Source organism: Mytilus edulis, chromosome 9, assembly GCF_963676685.1.
Source record: "Mytilus edulis chromosome 9, xbMytEdul2.2, whole genome shotgun sequence".
In the NCBI taxonomy this organism is placed as follows: Eukaryota; Metazoa; Mollusca; class Bivalvia; order Mytilida; family Mytilidae; genus Mytilus; species Mytilus edulis.
Genome location: NC_092352.1, coordinates 58250072 through 58270017, shown reverse-complemented (window position 1 = coordinate 58270017; position 19946 = coordinate 58250072). Strand labels below are relative to the sequence as shown.

Below are 19946 nucleotides of genomic sequence, written 5' to 3'. Positions count from 1 at the left end.
AGCAATCACCAAAGGGAACTAACTCTATTAAGAAATAACTGACATTTAAAGTAATGTAACCATTTTTATATATCTTAATCCTGATGATAATTTTTTCCTTTTGAGAAAACCTTTCTTTCTATCCACTTAGGTTTTCAAGATAATAGTCACAAAATTATCAAAAATGTTACAAATTATCATTTAAGGGCAATTGCTCATATAAAGAGTCCTCTGTTGATTTCAGCCATTATGGCATTGTCTTGCTAGTCATTTGTGCCTTTTTAACTTTTTTGGATCGAGCGTCACCGATGAGTCTATTGTAGACGAAACGCGCGTCTGTCGTATATACTAAATTTAGTCCTGGTATCTATGATGAGTTTATTTATAAAGGAGTCGTTAATTGATTTCAGTTATGCTGCCTTATTTGCTGATCTTTTCTTGCTGATGAAGTTTCTATCTTCTATTACAGTTTTTAAGGTATCAGAACAAAACAGAATCATCATGTGATATCAATATCAAAAGCGATTATTAACTTACCAACCGAGGGATCGAAATGGAGTGTGACAAACATAATCAACCGCTCAATTTGTACTGTCCCAGTCATTTAGTGCCATCCTGTGATGTATGTATTTCCACTAGTCATTACAAATGTCCTGGAATAACAAGTTTAGCCAGTGTAGTGGAGAAAACCAAAATTGAAAAATCTAAAGTGACTGTAGAGAAAGACATAATTCATTTCTTATCTATTCTTGACCAATTGGTGACCAGTAAATCAAAAAACATTAAAACAGGAGAAAATCATTGCATAGGCGTAAAGAAATCAATTAATGAAATAAGAAAGGAAATAAATAAACATTTGGACCACCTAGAGGAGAAGTTATGTCAAGAAACTGATATCATCTGGAATCAAGAAAGATCAAAAGCAACTGATTTCATCTCAGAAATTGAAGGGAAAAGGGAAAACTTGAGGGAGATGAAAGAACATTTACAAACAATTGCAGCAAGTACTTCCAAACTGCAATCATTTCTAGGTGTACATAAGATTGAACAACAAGTACATCAATGTCAACGTTATATTGAAGATCTAGAAGATGATGAGAGGACCAAAGAAGTTGACATCAAAATGAAGCGAAATGATGAGATGGAAAACATACTAAGCAAATTAGTTTCATTTCAATCTTTAGGAGAAGTAATAGTTGTTAAGACAGAAATAGACTTAAATAAAGGAACAAGTTTGAGGAGGAAAGCACAAGTAAAATCACAAGAACAATCCAACATAAACAACATGACAATGAATATTGAGACAAAGATAAAGATCAATATGAAGAAAATGATTAGTGACATGATTTGTCTGATTGATGGAAGAGTTATAGTAGTTGAAAACTTTGGTAAAGTTAACCTACTTAGTTCTGATGGCAAACTTCAGAAACAGTTATCTATACCTGGTGATGCCCACAGTGGTACACAGATTAATCAGGACACTATAGCTATAACTTATCCTTTTGAGGGAGCCATTAAGATCTTCAATATGGAGAATGAAACAGTTACTAAAGTTTTCAAATTAGAAAAATCATGCTATGGTTTATCATTTTCAAACAATTCCCTGGCTGTAGGTTTGAGTAATATCAACATACGTATTATAGACTTGGAAGGAAATACACTAAAGTCGATAACAGTTTATAGTGAAACAACTCTGGATCATCTTGTTTACTGTGATAAAAGAATTATTTATAGTGACTTAACAGGTAAAGCATTATACTGTGTTGACGAATCAGGTAAACAGATCTGGCAGTATAAACATGATTTAACAGGACCACTTGGACTTTGTATAGATACTTATGGTAACATTATTGTAATAGACTATAAGTCTCATAGAATAATAGTAATATCAAAAGATGGCCAAGATAGTAAAGTACTGATTAGTAAGGAGGATGGACTGGAATATCCAAAGTGTACCTGTTTTAAACATAATGAGTCTTCAGGTTTTATTTGTGATTACAGGGGCAAATACTTGGCCAAATTTAATTTGTCATGTGAATAACATATTTACTGAGATATCACATGAACATTGTTTTCTATGTAAGTAACACATCTAAAAATAGTGGTAATATTTATAGTGTGAAGTATGAATGTGAGAGTTATCATGTAGACATATGGGTAGACATTTGTTTTTGTTGTGTTGTTGGGTTACAGTCTAATTAATGTTCGCAACACATATCCTGATATTCCTAAGTGGTGATATTGAGTGTGAAATTTGAATGAGTAATAAGTAATGTAGATGTTAGTTTTTGTTGTATTGTTGGGTTAACATTATGGTCTAATTAATGTCAACATCAAATATCTTTATATTCTTTAGCAGTGATAAATGTGAGAGAACATGTTCACATGTGTGTAGATGTTTGTTTTTCTTGAGTTGTTGGGTTACTGTCTAATTAATGTGAACACAAATATCCTTATATTCCTTATTAATGGTATTCAGTGTGAAGTTTAGATGTGAGAGGAAATAAAAGCAAGTGTGAAGATGCATGTTTTATTTTACTGTTGGTTTACCGTTTAATTGATGTCAACAACACATATCATCCTTATAATTGGTTGCATTTTTGTAATAAAGCCAAGCAATTTCCCATATGGAATAGAATGTTGATATGCTATTCTACTATTTTATTCAAAGGTCAAAACATAGGGCTGTTCGGCATATTTTCAATATTTAAATGCCCTGAACTTGATTGAGTTTAAACTTATACTAAAATTGTGTACTACCCTTACCTTTACTTTTTGCCTATTTCAGAATTCATTTGTCATTGAAATAGTATGTTTTCATACTGGTAACAGTCCCAAATTGTGTCTCTATGAGATGAAACATAAAGATTATATCTGGGAACCAGTATTTCAACAAATCAAATAATCTATGAATATTATATATCTCCCAAAAAAGCATGGTTGGAGAAACAGCTGTATTTACAAATTGCAACTTATATTTCTTTGTAATGGTATTTGGTGTGAAGTTTGAATGTGAGAGGAAATATAGGCAAGTGCGAAAATGTAAGTTTTTATTCCTATGTTGGGTTACTGTCTAATTAATGTCAACAACACATATCCTTATATTCTTTTGTTATAGTATTTGGTGTGAAGTTTGAATGTTAGAGGAAATGTAGGCAAGTGTGAAAATGTATGTTTTTGTTCTTATGTTGGGTTACTGTCTTATTAATGTCAACAACACATATCCTTATATTCTTTTGTTATGGTATTTGGTGTGAAGTTTGAATGTAAGAGGAAATGTAGGCATGTGTGAAGATGTAAGTTTTTATTCTTATGTTGGGTTACTGTCTTATTAATGTCAACAACACATATCCTTATATTCTTTTGTTATGGTATTTGGTGTGAAGTTTGAATGTAAGAGGAAATGTAGGCAAGTGTGAAAATGTATGTTTTTGTTCTTATGTTGGGTTACTGTCTAATCAATGTCAACAACACATATCCTTATATTCTTTTGTTATGGTATTTGGTGTGAAGTTTGAATGTAAGAGGAAATGTAGGCAAGTGTGAAGATGTATGTTTTTGTTCTTATGTTGGGTTACTGTCTAATTAATGTCAACAACACATATCCTTATATTCTTTTGTTATGGTATTTGGTGTGAAGTTTGAATGTAAGAGGAAATGTAGGCAAGTGTGAAGATGTATGTTTTTGTTCTTATGTTGGGTTACTGTCTAATCAATGTCAACAACACATATCCTTATATTCTTTTGTTATGGTATTTTGTGTGAAGTTTGAATGTAAGAGGAAATGTAGGCAAGTGTGAAGATGTATGTTTTTGTTCTTATGTTGGGTTACTGTCTAATTAATGTCAACAACACATTTGTTATGGTATTTGGTGTGAAGTTTGAATGTGAGAGGAAATGTAGGCAAGTGTGAAGATGTATGTTTTTCTTCTTATGTTGGGTTACTGTCTAATCAATGTCAACAACACATTTGTTATGGTATTTGGTGTGAAGTTTGAATGTAAGAGGATATGTAGGCAAGTGTGAAGATGTATGTTTTTGTTCTTATGTTGGGTTACTGTCTAATTAATGTCAACAACACATATCCTTATATTCTTTTGTTATGGTATTTGGTGTGAAGTTTGAATGTAAGAGGAAATGTAGGCAAGTGTGAAGATGTATGTTTTTGTTCTTATGTTGGGTTACTGTCTAATCAATGTCAACAACACATATCCTTATATTCTTTTGTTATGGTATTTGGTGTGAAGTTTGAATGTAAGAGGAAATGTAGGCAAGTGTGAAGATGTATGTTTTTGTTCTTATGTTGGGTTACTGTCTAATTAATGTCAACAACACATATCCTTATATTCTTTTGTTATGGTATTTGGTGTGAAGTTTGAATGTGAGAGGAAATATAGGCAAGTGTGAAAATGTATGGTTTTGTTCTTATGTTGGGTTACTGTCTAATTAATGTCAACAACACATATCCTTATATTCTTTTGTTATGGTATTTGGTGTGAAGTTTGAATGTAAGAGGAAATGTAGGCAAGTGTGAAGATGTATGTTTTTGTTCTTATGTTGGGTTACTGTCTAATTAATGTCAACAACACATTTGTTATGGTATTTGGTGTGAAGTTTGAATGTGAGAGGAAATATAGGCAAGTGTGAAAATGTATGTTTTTATTCTTATGTTGGGTAACTGTCTAATTAATGTCAACAACACATATCGTTATATTCTGTTGTTATGGTATTTTGTATGAAGTTTGAATGTGAGAGGAAATGTAGGCAAGTGTGAAAATGTATGTTTTAATTCTTATGTTGGGTTACTGTCTAATTAATGTCAACAACACATATCCTTATATTCTTTTGTTATGGTATTTGGTGTGCAGTTTGAATGTTAGAGGAAATGTAGGCAAGTGTGAAAATGTATGTTTTTGTTCTTATGTTGGGTTACTGTCTTATTAATGTCAACAACACATATCCTTATATTCTTTTGTTATGGTATTTGGTGTGAAGTTTGAATGTAAGAGGAAATGTAGGCAAGTGTGAAGATGTAAGTTTTTATTCTTATGTTGGGTTACTGTCTTATTAATGTCAACAACACATATCCTTATATTCTTTTGTTATGGTATTTGGTGTGAAGTTTGAATGTAAGAGGAAATGTAGGCAAGTGTGAAAATGTATGTTTTTGTTCTTATGTTGGGTTACTGTCTAATCAATGTCAACAACACATATCCTTATATTCTTTTGTTATGGTATTTGGTGTGAAGTTTGAATGTAAGAGGAAATGTAGGCAAGTGTGAAGATGTATGTTTTTGTTCTTATGTTGGGTTACTGTCTAATTAATGTCAACAACACATATCCTTATATTCTTTTGTTATGGTATTTGGTGTGAAGTTTGAATGTAAGAGGAAATGTAGGCAAGTGTGAATATGTATGTTTTTGTTCTTATGTTAGGTTACTGTCTAATCAATGTCAACAACACATATCCTTATATTCTTTTGTTATGATATTTGGTGTGAAGTTTGAATGTAAGAGGAAATGTAGGCAAGTGTGAAGATGTATGTTTTTGTTCTTATGTTGGGTTACTGTCTAATTAATGTCAACAACACATTTGTTTTGGTATTTGGTGTGAAGTTTGAATGTGAGAGGAAATGTAGGCAAGTGTGAAGATGTATGTTTTTCTTCTTATGTTGGGTTACTGTCTAATCAATGTCAACAACACATTTGTTATGGTATTTGGTGTGAAGTTTGAATGTAAGAGGATATGTAGGCAAGTGTGAAGATGTATGTTTTTGTTCTTATGTTGGGTTACTGTCTAATTAATGTCAACAACACATATCCTTATATTCTTTTGTTATGGTATTTGGTGTGAAGTTTGAATGTAAGAGGAAATGTAGGCAAGTGTGAAGATGTATGTTTTTGTTCTTATGTTGGGTTACTGTCTAATCAATGTCAACAACACATATTCTTATATTCTTTTGTTATGGTACGTATTTGGTGTGAAGTTTGAATGTAAGAGGAAATGTAGGCAAGTGTGAAGATGTATGTTTTTGTTCTTATGTTGGGTTACTGTCTAATTAATGTCAACAACACATTTGTTATGGTATTTGGTGTGAAGTTTGAATGTGAGAGGAAATATAGGCAAGTGTGAAAATGTATGTTTTTATTCTTATGTTGGGTAACTGTCTAATTAATGTCAACAACACATATCCTTATATTCTGTTGTTATGGTATTTTGTATGAAGTTTGAATGTGAGAGGAAATGTAGGCAAGTGTGAAAATGTATGTTTTAATTCTTATGTTTGGTTACTGTCTAATTAATGTCAACAAAACATATCCTTATATTCTTTTATTATGGTATTTGGTGTGCAGTTTGAATGTTAGAGGAAATGTAGGCAAGTGTGAAGATGTATGTTTTTGTTGCGTTGTTGAGATATGTTCTAATTAAAGTCAACATCAAAATATCCTTATATTCTTAAGCGTTGATATTTGGTGTTAAGTCTGTATGTGAGAGATAAAGAAGACAAGTGTGTTGATGTTTGTTTTTATTGTGTGGTTAGGTTACTGTCTATTTAGTATTTCCAACATCAAAAGTGTTGTTAATATTGTGTATGAAGTTTGAATGTGAGAGGAAATGTTGACATGTGTGTATATGCTTGTTTTGGTTGCTGATCATTTTTCTGTTTGCAGTTTTTCAAAGTTTTGGCAACAAAAAATCCCATAATTGGTTATTTTTTTTTATTTATTTACAGAAATAATTTTGATCCTTTCATTGAGATTGGGTTTCTTTATTGATTGCCATTTTCCACTTGCTTTTGATTCATAATCCTTTTCCTGTAAATAAAGTGCCTTCCCATTATAGCTTGATAATCCTGAGCACCATCGCAATAACTTAATTAATGATTAGCTTGCTTTTGATAACTAATCCCTCTTCACCAGTGTGTTTAATTCATACCTACCATTGATCACAAGTTCAGAAACTGTGTACAAGCTTGAGTAACTATGTAATGAAGAAATTAATCATTTGAGTCATTAAAATCATTCCAGTATTAAACTGGTGCCTTCCCTAAACTTTTCTTTCACGTTTCTAGAAAATTCAAAGATAATTCAAAGTAAATGCCATGAAACAGTCAATACAAGTTAGTTGATGCTACGAATCTAGTGGAATATGAACAATTTGAAACTAGAGGCTCCAAGGAACCTGTGTCCCTCATTTGGCCAGAAGAGCTTAAAAGGGCACAAACTTTTAAGACATCTCAAAATGACCAAAATAGTGTCCATCTTGTTCTGCTGAAATTGTTTGCTATCAAGTTTATAAGGGATGGCAAATGACAGAAGACATTGAGTGATGAAAAAAGCTTGAAATTAAAATTACTTATACCTCTCCTGTCTCTGAACTTAAGTTGTTCATCTTCCCAGAAGTCTTCTTCAGAAAACAATGCCTTCTTGGGAAAATCTTCTTTGGATAAAAATCTTGCAGCATCTTGGCTGCATGGAGAATAGTCAACTGAAAATATAATAACTTAAAATAACACCATGTATGATTTTATAAATCTAAATAAAATGCCCTGTATAAAATTTAAATATTCATTGATAGAATTTTTAAATGCAATGATTTTAGAAGATTCTTACAAATCTATGCAAAACAATGTTAAAGTAATCAAAGGGGGACAATATATGTTTCCTTCATTTTGAACTTAACTATTTGGTGAATTACATTTGTCTTCCCTTAAATAAGCAAATATGGAAATTTGACTTCACAAAAAACCTACTAATGGTTTGTGTCATTTCTTGGTCAAGTTTTTTAGACAAGGTGTGTCGTCTATGGTTGTACATCTATTATTTGGAGAGTTTAGAGTTGGTGTTATGTGTGATCTGTTATATTCAATATTTTTGGTGATTTATTATTTTATTACAAGTATTAGATATATTTAATCATTGATAATTGTATTTTTTTTTAACATTACTGGTTTATAATCTCAACATACAAAATAGATTACAAACATTTGGATGGGATTTAAAAACCAACCCCATTCATATATTGTTGTTTGGGAATATTAATACAATATAAAAAAAGAAGATGTGGTATGATTGCCAATGAGACAACTCTCCATAAGAAACCAAATAACACAGATATTAACAACTATAGGTCACTTCACAGCCTTCAACAATGAGCAAAGCCTATACCACATAGTCAGCTATAAAAGTCCATAAACTTTATAGGAAAATTTTACACCATTGATATATTTGACATCACAAAAATTTAATCCAAACCAGCAGCATATATATATATATATATACCTTTACAACGTAGAGTCTCACTCTCATGTTTAATTCCAACATACAGTAAATTATGAAAGGCAAATCTAGTTAACACTAGCAAAATTTCTTTTATTTTCACTAAGGCTCAGGGGAGACTTCACATGCAGCATGACTGTTGCTAACTATGCGACCTAATGAATAATCTTGTACATTTTCTAGTATTAAATCTTTGAAAAGTATCACCTAACACAACAAAGGTTCAGGAGAGACTTAGCATGCAGCATCACTGTTGCTAAGTATGCGACCTAATGAATCATCTTGTACATGTACTAGCAAAAAATATTTGAAAAATATCACCTAACACAACTCATGTAAAGTGGAAAAGATTTGATATATTAGAGGTGGATTTAGAGGGAAGCCAGGGGACCTGTGCCCTCCCTTTTCTGGGATATATTTGGTTGATTATATAGGGATTCACAGACGATTGACCAGAGCAGCTCCCTTTGAGGTAGTCAGTGCGCCCCCACCTAAGAAAAATTCTTGATCCATCACTGATTTTTACCAATAGTTCCATCAGAATAGAAATTAAATTTCATCAAGAAAAATGAATAGTTGCCCCTGGTGACAATGTTTTTTTTCCTTTATTGGAATTTAATTAAACATTTTTCATGGAAAGCATCCATAAACTATAACTGGAAGTATATTTCAGAATTGTCATATGATTTCAGAGAAAGATTGCTGAGAGTAAAAAATTCTGAGATAGGTTTTGCAGAAATACCTCATATATCTCATAAAACTTCAAAAGATTAGGCTTTACAGTTCAGGAAAGAAGAAAGTTGAAAATTCACTATTCAGAACAAATAAATGTGTCATGTGGTCAGGTTTTCAGGCTTTTCATGGAACCAACTGAGGGATTTTATAAAAACCTTAATGTGCTTACAAAAATTATCCAAACAATTTCTCAGTAATTTGGAAGAGAAAATTAAAAATGTGACAGCTAACAGAGATAAAACAGACAACAGACAGACTCCAAGTAATGACATAAGCTCTAAATGGACGGCCAGATATATACAAGCATAAAAGACATTCGACACAGATTTCTTTTTGTGTCCTTTTGGTCTTAAACTCTTCAATCTTTTCAATTCATACACATCTTTGGCTTCCAAATATTGTCTCTGAGCTTTCGTGATGAAGGTAAATTCAAAAAAGCTCTGTCTCAAGAAATTTATAAACTGTTGTTTTTTTACATTCTTTTAACATTCATTTTACCTTAAGCTGTCTTTCCTGAAGTTTAATCTTTCTCTGAGTCATAGGATTAATTCCTGTGTTCAATTTCTTCTCTCGGCTATAAAAATAAAATGAAATGACAAATATAGCAATAAATACTTAAATGTTGGATTTTTATTGAGGAAGTAAAATTCGAAGAAACAGCAAAACTAGTTAACCATTGTTAACTGTCAATTGTCAATTTTGTTTCATTAAGTTTTGTTTTATTTTAGAAAAATCAATTCTTCTGAAATTGGATTTGTTATTGAAATCTTTTGACACTTCCTTGTAAAAGGAATAAATGCCATAAAACACACATAACTTATCCAATGTGTACATTTACGTTCGGTTTTGCTGTATAGTACTTTGCATTAAGACATCTTCATATAAGTATTTCGATTTCAATACTTTAAATGATAACCCTAAGTTTAAGATAAGGAAAAGTGAGATTCTAAATTTTTACATTATTAACAAAAATGTGTTCCAAGTACACGGATGCCCCATCCACACTATCATTTTCTATGTTCAGTGGACCGTGAAAATGGGATAAAATTTCTAATTAAACATTAAAATTAGAAAGATCATATCATAGGGAACATGTTTATTAAGTTTCAAGATGATTGGACTTCAACTTCATTAAAAACTACACTGACCAAAAACTTTAACCTAAAGCAGGACAGACAGACGAATGAATGAATGGATGGACGGACACACAGAGCAGAAAACATAATACCCATAAATGGGGCATAAAATTAAATCAAAGAATGTTTAACGAATAGAATTTTCCAGCATATTTCCTATACACTTACGGAAATATTCAAATTCTGATTAAATTGCATGCAACCTTGAACAAAGTTAGCAAGATAAGTTTTTTCTATTTTGTCAATAGACCAAAAATTTGTTTAACAATAACTTCACAATGACCTATAGAAAATAAATGGGGAATGTAACCATGGGTCACAGATGATTCCCCCACTTGCATATCATATAAAGTTTTAAAGGGACATAACTAAAGATTGGTAAAAACTATGGTACCCAAATTTGTACTTGTGGTAATAAGTATTGCGTATAAGTTTCATAACATTTGGTTTAGGCAAACTTAATTTACAGAACCAAAACAATGAATTCAGCAGTTTTCCATTTGTTAAGGAACATAACTTTAGAACAATAAAGGGGACACCACCAAAGTTTAAACTGAATCTGTATTTTTGTGGTAATAAGCATTGTATATAATTTTTATAACATTTGATTGAGGCAATTGAAAGTAAGAGAACCGAGACAAACAGACAACAGACAGTTAGGGGTAAATCTTAAAGCCCCCTCCGCTACCAGGGGACATAAAAATGTTCAAAGCACATCAATGTTTAATGTGATCTAATAAAACTTACTGAATGGCGTTTTTGAAAGATTATTTTTTACATTTGCTTCTATATGATAAAGATAAAATCGAGAACTAGGAACATAATAATTACCTCACCATACTGACTTCTGAATGTATACCTACTTTTGAACCTGGACAGCTAAATCTTTATGATAGTTGCTGGTTTCTACATATAACTTGCTGTAAACTCCAACTGTATCTATCTGGGCTGAGAAAGGCTTGAAGCACTTTATAATAAAGGAACTGAAATAAATAAACAATTGTTGTGAATTATCAAAATATTATAACTGATTTGTCTCACTTTCTACAATTAAAAGATTAACCTTATATATACCTAATGGGTTATTTCTAATTTGTTGGGGTTTTTTTTTTTTTGGGAGATTGAGGAGAAAAAGATAGGGTTACAAGAGATTTACTTTATAATAGAGTCATGATTCATAGATTCCAAAGGATTGATAACTGGAAAAGTACTAGCTTATAAGCTTACTATGCTGTATGAGCTTTGCTCATTGACATTGTTGAAGGCCGTATGGCGACCTATAGTTGTTATTTTTTTGTGTCATTTTGGTCTCTTGTGGAGAGTTGTCTCATTGGCAATCATACCACATCTACTATATTATATTCTATATGATGCAAATTCTGAATGGAATTAAACACAAATTGTGCAACTTAAATATTTACTTGGAAGGTTTAAATGTTTGTTTTTATGCAGAAATTTCAATCTATGGAAAAAAAAACAATTATTTAACAGATCATGGGACATACAGTTATCTATGGAACGCTACATTTCATGCTATTTTTGATTTAATTAATATTTTGTGTACAGTGAAAATGTTTGTGAATACATTTCATATCCTAGTTTATCAGGTGCAATATTTACTCCCAACACAGATCATAAACGTATTGGTTATGTAAAAAAATAGTTAAAAGTACATCATATATCAATAAGAATAGAAAAAGACATGAGGTGTCCCTCAATCAGACAGCAACCCAACGGTAAAGAAAACAATGAGATTTTGATTGGGTGTAAAATGTCCAGTAGGAATATAATGCATATTCAAAACAGGAACATGTTTATGTGATATGAACTTGAACTCTGATTTGTACTAGACCAACACACAAAGACAGATTTTTAATGTGCTTATTCATACAGTATATTTTTTTACAAAAATAAGGCCGTAAGTTTTCTCGTTTGAATTGTTTTACATTGTCTTATCGGGGCCTTTTATAGCTGACTATGCGGTATGGGCTTTGCTCATTGTTGAAGGCCGTACGGTGACCTATAGTTGTTAATGTCTGTGTCCTTTTGGTCTTTTGTGGATAGTTGTCTCATTGGCAATCATACCACATCTTCTTTTTTATATAGGAAGATATTTTGTCCCCCTACCCAGGCACATTTTGTTTTCACACCAAGCTGACTGGTTATTGTTCTTACTCCTGACGTAGGGTTTATATCTGTTCTATACATGCTCCGAAATACTGCACTTAATATGAATTAATTGATATTGAGTGTAGTGTTATGAAGTATTGAAAGGAACGGATATGATCTCTGCGTTGCCTGAATACTGAGCATGCTTAGTAGAGATGCATCAAATGCTAATTTTTAAATCTCATGCTTGACTGAGCAGGTGATCAACCTCCACAATCTCTAACACTAAGCCTCAAGCAGGGTACCACAAGATCATAAAAACCATTCCAAACATCAAGAAATCTTCAACAATGGACTGAAACTGAATCCTATCAAGTCTAGAAATATTGTGAACAATGAGACAATCAAAGATCTGTCATCATCACAAAATTCCCTAAATGACAAAAACATTAAGATAAAATTACTGACAATGTTCCTGGCTTGGGACAGGCACATAGAACTATTTGTTTCAATTCATATGCTTTTAACTTTTAATTACTGTAAATTCAGAAATTACTGCATCAATTATTATTGCAATTTTTTATTTAAGTTTATTTGAACAAAAATGTGAGATTAATTTTAGCAATTTCAGGAAAATCCTCATACAGATATATGTACTAGATATCAGAATGTGAGTTCTTATTATTTTGATACTCAAAAGTATAAGTAAAACCCTGCCATGAATTTCTGAATTTACAGTATTAAATTTTAAAATTTAATTTTCTTTAATTTAACAAAATAGGGCTATGAGCAACAAAACAAATGTACTTTTCATTGGCAATCATACCACATCTTTTTTATTTTTTACACACGAAATTCTTGTAAAGTTATACTGAAAGATGAAAGTAAAGTCCCTCACAATGCCTTCATGTTTTATGTCATTCAACATCAAAAGGAAATGCTATATTCTGTCATTTGACATAACAATTTAGATAAAACATAAGATATACATTTATATGTATACATATTTTCTTAAGATTACAACACTGACATATTCGAAAGAGAGGATAAAGAGGAGATGGTCTCATAAAATTCAGGGGTTGTTGCAAGGGGCTACTGAGAAAAGGGTCATGAAGAAATTGTCCTCATCAATAAGAAAATTTCTGAGTCAACCATCTGAATGTTTTGTGAAATGTGGTGATTAACAAAAGTATACGAAAATAAAAGATAGTTTTAGTAAGCTCCAGTTTCCTTTGTATATGTCGATTCAAATTTCCTTTTTGGATTTGTCAACAGTTTGATAAAATTGAGAATGGAAATGGGGAATGTGTCAAAGAGACAACAACCTGACCATAGAACAAACAACAACAGAAGGTAACAAGGTGTTTTAGAAAATTTGAATATGTACATATAAAAAATAACTTAATTTAAACAGTACAATTTAATCCAGAAATATTGATGGTAAATATATACATTTCTCTTATTGAAAAATATGCTACAATGTAAAATCTTCAATTCAATTTATCCCCTTATATCTGGGGGAAAATGGATAATCCCCTTATAACTATAAATATTAACTTCATTCTAGAACCTAATTCCTACTCATATGTGTTAATGTCCCCAATTAAACCCCTCCCTAGTGGCCAAATAGCTCTGAGAAAAAAATCTTTTAGATAATATGTACTTTTTTAAGAGGATCAGTGGAAGCTACAGATAAAATCACTAACACACTAGTATAACTTCTGTTCTATAATATTACTTAATCTTATCAGGCAAAATATTCTCTCTGATGTTTGTTCTGATACTGGAAAAATACTAAATCTTATTTTCATTTGAGTAAGAGATTTTTGTGTAAAAATCTTCAATAAAATGCACAAAGAATATGGAGAAATAATTAGCATTTTCATTAGGCCATAAAAAAAACAGAAATATGTACATCAGTTTTATGAGGATAAGTCATATTTCTGTTATCATTTGTATCCTCCTTTTGTTGAGGCTCTTCATAGAGACCACATTTCTATTTAGTTTATCTAACAGGTTCTAAATGGTGAACCTACACCTGAAGTGGAGATCCTGTGGTAGGATAAAATGCAAGTGGATACCTAAAGGTTCACAGTTGTCCAGCAAACCATGCAATGGCAGATTTTGTATCTCATTGTTCTTACAATTTCATAATAGTACTTGTCCTGATGACACTTTGCTTGTTGGGTGAAACATGTAGATCATAATAAACAATTATTTTGGGGTTAATTTACAGATGCTGTTGTCTTCATTGAACAAGTTTAAGTATAGTTATGGTATAAAACAGAGAAAATCTCCCTCCCCCCCCCAAAAAAAACCCCGACCCCAACTAAATTAAGGTGATCACAAAAAGAATAACCTTTTTTAAAAGATCATGCCCAAAACCAAAATTCCTAATGAATGCAACCTGTTTTTGTTACATTACATTGTAAGAAATATCATGATGGTTTCGAACAATCATACATAATGTCATCTGAAGAAAAACCTATTTCAATGAAACGAAGGGAAATAACTCTATAACAATTATAATTTGTCAAAACCATCCATACTTGGGATTGACAGACAATCCAAGGGACATTTGCATTACTACATCCCTCATTTCAGAGGCTGTGTTTTTAATACCAACAGAAGAGACTTGCATATTTCTGTATCAGATGCATCATTAATCTATACATTGCACATTTTGTTTTCAATAAAACTCTTAGTAAACTATATGAAGTTAAGATAAATATTAAGGTGGTACCCAACACTTGCACTAAAATTAATGTGGCTTGTTTAATTTTCTTGAAATTTTGACAAAGTATTTACTTTGACCCTTTGACAAAAATATAATAATTTGAACAAACTTGAACCAACCGTTTTATCAGAAAAATAATACAGGTTATATAGCAGTTTGACAAACACTAATTTTGATCACTGAGATGCTTAATATTCCCTTCACAACACAACGTAATTAAAACGTTTAGCTGACTTTACAGAGTTATCTCCCTGTAGTATTAGATACCACCTTAATTATCATAGTTATTCTGGAATAGTGCATCCAATCAAAATTTCAAAATAATTAAACTAAGAAAGGACTTTCCATACTAATATTTAGTAGAGATAAAGTCCCTGAACTAAGTGAAATGTGTTTTGTGTATATCTCAAAGGACAAGGTTCACTTATGGCACTAAAATATCAACTTTTTCATAAAACTTCAAAGAGGTCACAGTTTTGTTGGTAAATGGGTCTATTTCAAAAACCTTAATGCCAAATGAATCAGTTATTTTCATTAAAGTACATTATAAACTCCATTTTGTAAATTTTTGCTGCCACCTACAATCCAAAATATTTTGTTAACAAAAGATTCCAATGCAGTGGTGGATCCATAAATAAATGATTGCCAATGAGACAATTCAAATTCAGTGGTGGATCCAGAACTTTTCACAAGGGGGTTGAGGGCTGGACACACTAACTGAACTAAGGGGCCTGCGACAGTCATGCTTCATGCTTCAACCCGCAATCCCTCCCATGCAATTTTGATACAGTATTCATTAATATAAACATTATTTGGATCATGGATGGCAGCCAAGGTTAATTATGCCAAAATCAATTGAAATTATGGTAAAAATTAAAACTAGAGGCTCTTTGTGTTGTAAAATATAAATGGAGCTAAATGTTGAAAAAAATGTTATGTTAATTTTGTAGGAAATGTAGAAAAAGAAAATATGAATAAATTTAAATGGACAATGGTAAAACACAACTTTTCTTTTTTTGACCAGATCATACATCCCTCTGGTCTTTTTATATAATGTCTAAATTTCTAATAATATACATCAATGATAAATACATTGCGCAATCCACAAAGCACTAAGTCTCTCCATATAAAATGCATTAAATTGACCATGAAATCATGTCGAATGGTACGAAAACATATTTCAATTAAATAAATGTCTAAAGAGGACCAGGGAAAAACTTTTAATTTACCGTTTAGAGCAACTTCACGGAAAACTAAGTCCCTTTATTGGGAATATCTCTCATATACAAGCTAAAGAATAATTGAGTTTGATGCTGTTTACCCACGGGGAAACCACGCAGAAAAATTCATTTCCAGCATTCCTACAGTTCAGACAGAATTTAATTAAGTTTGAAGCAGAAAGGAGTATTATTGAACAAATATGTATACATCATTCCATTTAAAAGGATTGGACTGAGCTTAGTTGTAAATTATGGAATCAATTTTAATATTGTCATACGATCATGGTTCTTCCATGTCCAGTCTATATCATCTAAATGCATGTGTATTAGTATATCAGATTCGTTTGATGCCTCATAGCCTACTCAGACATTCTGAAAACCAGCATAAGCAATTCTACCACAAAGTCTTATGAAATTGCAGGACATAATTTGGTGCCTAGAATGGCAAATTACAAAATATAACTATTTTGATCTTCAACCTCTAATTCAACTTGTGATGTCATCAACCTCTCTTGGAAGGAAATAATGTATGTGTAGTTGTAAGAAGATTCCACAAGCTATATAGTCATATTGAGTTGACTTTAACCTTTTGACCTTGAAAATCAATACAAGTTTAATTTAAGTATGTACCAAGTTGTCAAGATTTAACCTTCACCCTAGACAACAGAGATATCTTTAACCTTGAAAAATAGTTGTGTCTAATACTCTTTTCATACAAGTTTAATGTAAGTCTGTATCAAGTTATCAAGGTTTGACCTTAACCCTTGTCATCAGAGATATATTTGACCTTGATAAACAATAGGTGAAACTCCCTCTGTTCATTCACATTTGCCAAAGCAGTGTAGTCTGCAATTTTTTAACAATGCTTTGATTCAGAGTCCTTGACCTTGACCTTTTACATCTGACATGGATAATAAAAGTACCACAGAACTCTCTTTAATTTGATTTATATAAATGAAGTCTCATTAACTTGCTTAACCAGTTAAGTCTGTAATACCCTGGACCTCAGCTGCACCCTGCTCACTAAATCTTGAAATGTATTATGTATACCAAGTTTGATTGGGTTCCATAAATGTTCTTAAATGCAATGCATTTAAACAAGGTACTATCCTAGATTTCTTAAATTACACATGAACAATCCACTGACTAACCCCCTTCCTTTTCACACACACACACACATACTCCAAGGACAAACAGTGACAATAGTATCACCTTTCTGCAATTTGTTCAATAAGGTCAACAAAAATAAATTAACATTGTACTTGGGTGTGGTTTGGGAATTTGTGTCAGATGTTCAGAATCCTTGGCCTTTTCCCATACGATACACAGTAAAATGTTTGACAATCACACCCATTTATCTTTTCATATTAGACTTAATTAGTTAATAAAAGGTATTTTACCAAAATTTAAGCAGGTTCTTGATTTCTTTTCTTTTGATTTGAGACCAAAATGTCAATATAAGGTAAAAGTCAGAGTCAGCCTATTCCGGCCATATTTTATAAAAATCAAATATCTCGAAAAGGAGCTCAATGAACTCTCAATATTTTTACCTTATTTTGTTCCTTTATTAATGCTCTTTCGACTTATTGTATCAATTTCAAATTCTTGATTATTTTTTTAATTTCATCTCAGTACATCCTTAACTGCTTAAGTCTATCTGAACTTCAAGTACGAAGCTGACGCATCCTATACCTAGTTAGTCATATTTAGATTGATTATATGTAGATATTATTCAAAGAGGTAAACAATATATGTCATCATTTTTCAGACCTCACAAATGAGACAAAATTTATATGATAAGTCGGGAATGAAACTCTTTTTTCTCTGAAATGTATAGGTAATTATATCAATAAATGTCTAGATGTTAGACGAAATGTTAATTAGTATACAGCTACAATTGTAATGATAACTCGTTTAATGAGTATGGTCCTGACTTGAATACAGCTTACGTAATATATAAGCTATATTTAAGATATATACAAATATATAAAACAGTTTTCATTTTTTCATTGTGAAAATGTGTTTATGAATCATATTGTAATGCCTGATAACAAGCCCATCAAAACACCCTTATTGTAACACAAGAAGATATCTATGTTCTTGTATGGTTTTTAATTTTAGTTAAGTCATATATATATATATGTCTCATGTGTCTCATGTCTATCTCTAGATTCACCTTCCGTGACAAGGTAACACTACGACTATTGAAGTTATATTTTTATATAGCGGATGTGGTCGAGTGGTCTAGAGCGCTGGACTGAGGCTAAGCGATTGGTGCTGTAGTGTATCAAAGGTGTGAGTTCGAATCCCGCTGAGGGACGGACAAAAATTTGTCAGTATAAAATCTAACTCTAACACTGTTTGGTGTAATTTTCAGACTTATATATATATACAACTCGTCTAAATATCAACCCAACAATGTTAGATCTGTAAATTTGCTTTTAGAGATCTAACATTGTTGGGTTGATGTTTAGACGAGTTGTATATACATTATGTACACAGCCATGTATCACCATCATTAATGGCGATCCGATGGATACATCTGTTGTAGAGTTGTCACTGACTCAGACGTACTTATATATATATATATTGGAGTTTAGTGTGCTGTCCATGTTCACTAAACTAGTACACAATTTTATCTAGGGGCCAGCTGAGGACCCCTTTGGGTGTGGGATTTTCCTGCTGCGCTGAAGACACATTGGTAGTCCTCTCTGTTCTCTGCTTTTTTGTCAGATTGTTTTCTCTTTGACACATTCCCCATTTCCATTCTCATATTTATCTGATGTAACAAACATTGTATGACATCTAGATTCAGGTCAGTGAATTATAAGTCCATGTGACCTAATTATGGTGAATTATGGTGAAGCTGTAAGATTCTCATTTACATTAAATTCTAAAACTTTGTTATATGAGAATGTCAACGTGAACCCTTTTTATAGGTCAATGTGGCCTACTTAAAGAGGGAAGCTATCATACTCTCCAATAGTATATTTTAATACGATGCTTCATGAAATATGAACCTATTTTTTTTATAGGTCAACGTGGCATATTTAAAGAGGGAAGCTGCCAGACTCTGAGTCCACAACTGTTCTTTAACACTATGCTACATGAAATTTGAAACTTTTTTTTATAGGTCAATCTGGCCTACTTCAAGAGGGATGCTGTCAGGCCTCTCCAATAGTGTATTTTAACTCTGTGCTACATTAAACCATATGCTCCACAGAGCGCAGCTTTGTACGACCGCAGGGGTTGAACCCTGAACAGTTGGGGCAAGTATGGACATAACATTCAAGCTGGATTCAGCTCTAAATCTGGATTGTGATTAAATAGTTGACACAGCATGGTTTCTGACTATGAATGAATGTGGTCTAATAAATTTAAAATTTGTTTTTTGCCTTTGAGCAATTCACTATGCTGTTGAGTATTAATCCTCTCAAAAAAATGTTTGAAGAAATTTTCTTTTTATTTATGAAATCTGAAATGAAAAAATTGATCCCACCCCCCCCCCCCCCCCCCAAACTTTTTTTCTTCACATCCCCCTTTCCCTTATTCCAAAACTGATCTCAATTCAAATTACTAATGGAGTTTGCAACAATAACGACTCATTTAAATACATCTTAAAATATTAAAATGTAAAAAAGTGCTTGTTGTCACTGAATGTTGAAGATTGTTTTAATTTATCAGTTGGTAGTAAAAGTGAATATACATTGTATATTGTATAAAACAATGATTTAAGTTGATTCAACTACT

At 31.8% G+C, this 19946-nt stretch overlaps 1 protein-coding gene across 1 annotated transcript; it reads left to right on the top strand.

Annotated features, from left to right (window-relative positions):
* Nucleotides 1-532: 532 nt before the first annotated feature.
* Nucleotides 533-2020, top strand: LOC139490074 (uncharacterized). The gene has a single exon (XM_071276926.1). It carries the CDS (start codon nucleotides 533-535, stop codon nucleotides 2018-2020), a length of 1488 nt encoding a protein of 495 aa, XP_071133027.1.
* The last annotated feature ends 17926 nt before the right edge of the window (nucleotides 2021-19946 follow it).